At 45.0% G+C, this 2,500-nt stretch overlaps 1 protein-coding gene across 1 annotated transcript in view; it reads left to right on the top strand.

Moving 5' to 3' along the window:
• The first annotated feature begins 1,096 nt into the window (after nucleotides 1-1,096).
• LOC113813678 (protein hairy) overlaps nucleotides 1,097-2,500 on the top strand; it is a 4,873-nt gene continuing 3,469 nt past the window's right edge. The window contains exon 1 of the mRNA XM_027365709.2: nucleotides 1,097-1,903. Within this exon, the coding sequence (XP_027221510.2) occupies nucleotides 1,838-1,903 (66 nt within the window). The 5' untranslated portion in view covers nucleotides 1,097-1,837. The remainder of the gene's footprint in view (nucleotides 1,904-2,500) is intronic.

Raw genomic sequence — 2,500 nt, 5'->3', positions numbered from 1 at the left:
GAAAGAGGGAGGGAGGAAGGGAAGGAAAGAGAGAGGAAGAGAGTGAGAGAGAGAGAGAAAGAGAGAGTGAGGGAGAGGGAGAGAGTGAGTGAGAGAGAGAGAGAGAGGCAAACAGAAACAGAGAGACAGAGACATAGAAAACGATAGACAGACAAAAACAGAGATACCCAGTGGGAAAAAAGAGACAGACACAGACAGAGGCAGACAGAGAAACAAAGACAAACAGACTGACAGAGAACAGAAGAGGGAGACTGACAGAGTGACAGAAACAGAGAAACCCGAAAAGACAGACGGAGATTGACAGATAGACAGAGAGAGAGAGAAAAGAGAATGACAAATAGACAGAGAGAGAGAAAGGAGATTGACCGATAGACAGAGAGAGAGAGAGAAAGGAGATTGACAGATAGACAGAGAGAGAGAGAGAGAGAAAGGATATGACAGGTAGACAGAGAGCGAAAGAAAGGAGATTGACAGATAGACAGAGAGAGAAAAAAAAGGAGATTGACAGATAGACAGAGAGCGAGAGAAAGGAGATTGACAGATAGACAGAGAGAAAGGAGATTGACAGAGAAATAAAGAAACAGAAGAAAATAAAAGAAGAAGAGCCAAGCAAAAAACAAATAAAAAAAAGTTAAGTACACGAGCACCCCATAGTCACAGCGCCTTGCTCCCCAATGAATTTTATTATCGTGTTACATTATCCTCGATCAAGATGATTCGATCGGTCGCGCAACTCATAAACATGGCTGAGTCACCTCATTTAGTTCTGCGAAGTAAATGTATCTAAATGTTGGGTAACGAGCCTTAATAAAAAGTAAGATGCGTTTGGGATCAACTTGAGAAGAATTGGTTGATACGAGACAAGTTAAGGAGCTGTAAACCACTAATTCCGTGGCGATAGGATTCCGGCCAATGAGCGAGCGCGCGCAGTAACACCGGGGGACCAATAGGAAACCAGATCACGTCGGGAAAAACAGCCAATGGGCCACAAGAAGAGCGGAAGTGAGCTGCAAATTGCCGTGCTTTGCTGCCTTTCGCTGTCTTCCAGAAGTCCTGGCGACATGCTCCGACGTCGCTAAAAGGGAGGGAAAAATAATCTGCTGGAGGAGATAGAGGCCGAGAACGGGAGGGCGGCCAAGCGATCCAATTCCTCTCGGCTGTGCTTGCGTTCGGGGGTCCTCGCTCGCCGCCCCCGTCGGCGCCCGCGTCCGAGGCATTCTGGAACGCCGCGAAGCACAGAGGGAAGCGACGATTACGTGCCGGATGGCGTCGTCCCGAGTCGTGTGTCGGTCGTGTGCAGCGCCGAGCGAAGCGTGACTGACTGCCGCACTCCGCTCCGAACGCTTCTTGCCGCCGCCGCTACCGCCTCCGCCGCCGCCGCCGACGTTCCGCTCCCGCCCGCCACCTCTGCTGCTTCCCCCCCCCCTTACCTCTCCCCCGTGTCCAGGGCGATTCCCCGACGCACCGACGAGCCTGCAGACGGTGCTGAGGATGTGACGCGACCGCGGGGGCAGTTCTGGTGCCGAGTCACGTGACCCGACTTGACTCCTAAGGCATGAGCACAAGTCATAGCCAGTGAAGATTCGAGTGAAGAGTGTCTAAAGAAGAAGAAGGAAAAAAAATAATTGAACAATAACAAAGTGTCCAAGAAAAAAGATTCAGATCATTACAAAAATACAAATCCCCCCCTCCCCCCAAAAAAATATATATATATACCCCCCAAAAACAAGGGAATGTAAAACCTGAGCTCTAGTGACCTCAGCACCAGCCCAGTGAAAATAAAACAAGAGACAAAAGTGAATTGACTGAAGGGAAAGCCGCCAGTGAGGTCAGCAAGATGGGGGTCCCAGAAGCGCCTTATGCCAAGGTCAAGACGCCGAGGCCGGTCACGGAAGGAAGAAGGGTAAGGGGAGAGTCTCTCTTCGTTTTTTTCTCTTTCTTTCTTTCTTTCTTTCTTTTCCTTTATTCTTTTCGTTTTCGTCTGTCTATTGTCTTCTCTGTTTCATTTCATATTTTTTTCCATCTCTTTTTTTGTCTTTTCATATTTTTTCCATCTTCTCTTTTTCGTCTTTTCCTCTTTTTTCCTTTTTTTCTATTTTGTTTTCTTATTCTCTTCGTTCCTTTTCGTATTCTCTCCTTCTCTTTGTCTGCATTTCGTCGTTTCGTTCTCGATGAATATAGATATTTGTTGAATTACTAAACCTTATTAAAAAAGTAGTTATTTCCATGAATAGATATACTCAACTGATTCCGTAAAGGCTGAATGTTATCCTATTCCGTCTAAAATAACAAGTCATTTTCAAAAAATAAAAGATAAGAATAAAAAATAATTAAGATAAAAATAAATTCCTATAAAGTACGTAACATCTATGAATCATTTTTTTATTAATTGCTTAAAAAAAACACTGACTCGTCCATAGGTAATTTCATATTTACTTGATTAATATGCCCGTATCAACTGTGATTGTTCTGAGTGACAAAGCACTGATAAATAATACGA

This window comes from Penaeus vannamei, chromosome 4 (genome assembly GCF_042767895.1).
Source record: "Penaeus vannamei isolate JL-2024 chromosome 4, ASM4276789v1, whole genome shotgun sequence".
Taxonomy (NCBI): Eukaryota; Metazoa; Arthropoda; class Malacostraca; order Decapoda; family Penaeidae; genus Penaeus; species Penaeus vannamei.
This window is presented reverse-complemented; position numbering and strand designations above follow the sequence as displayed.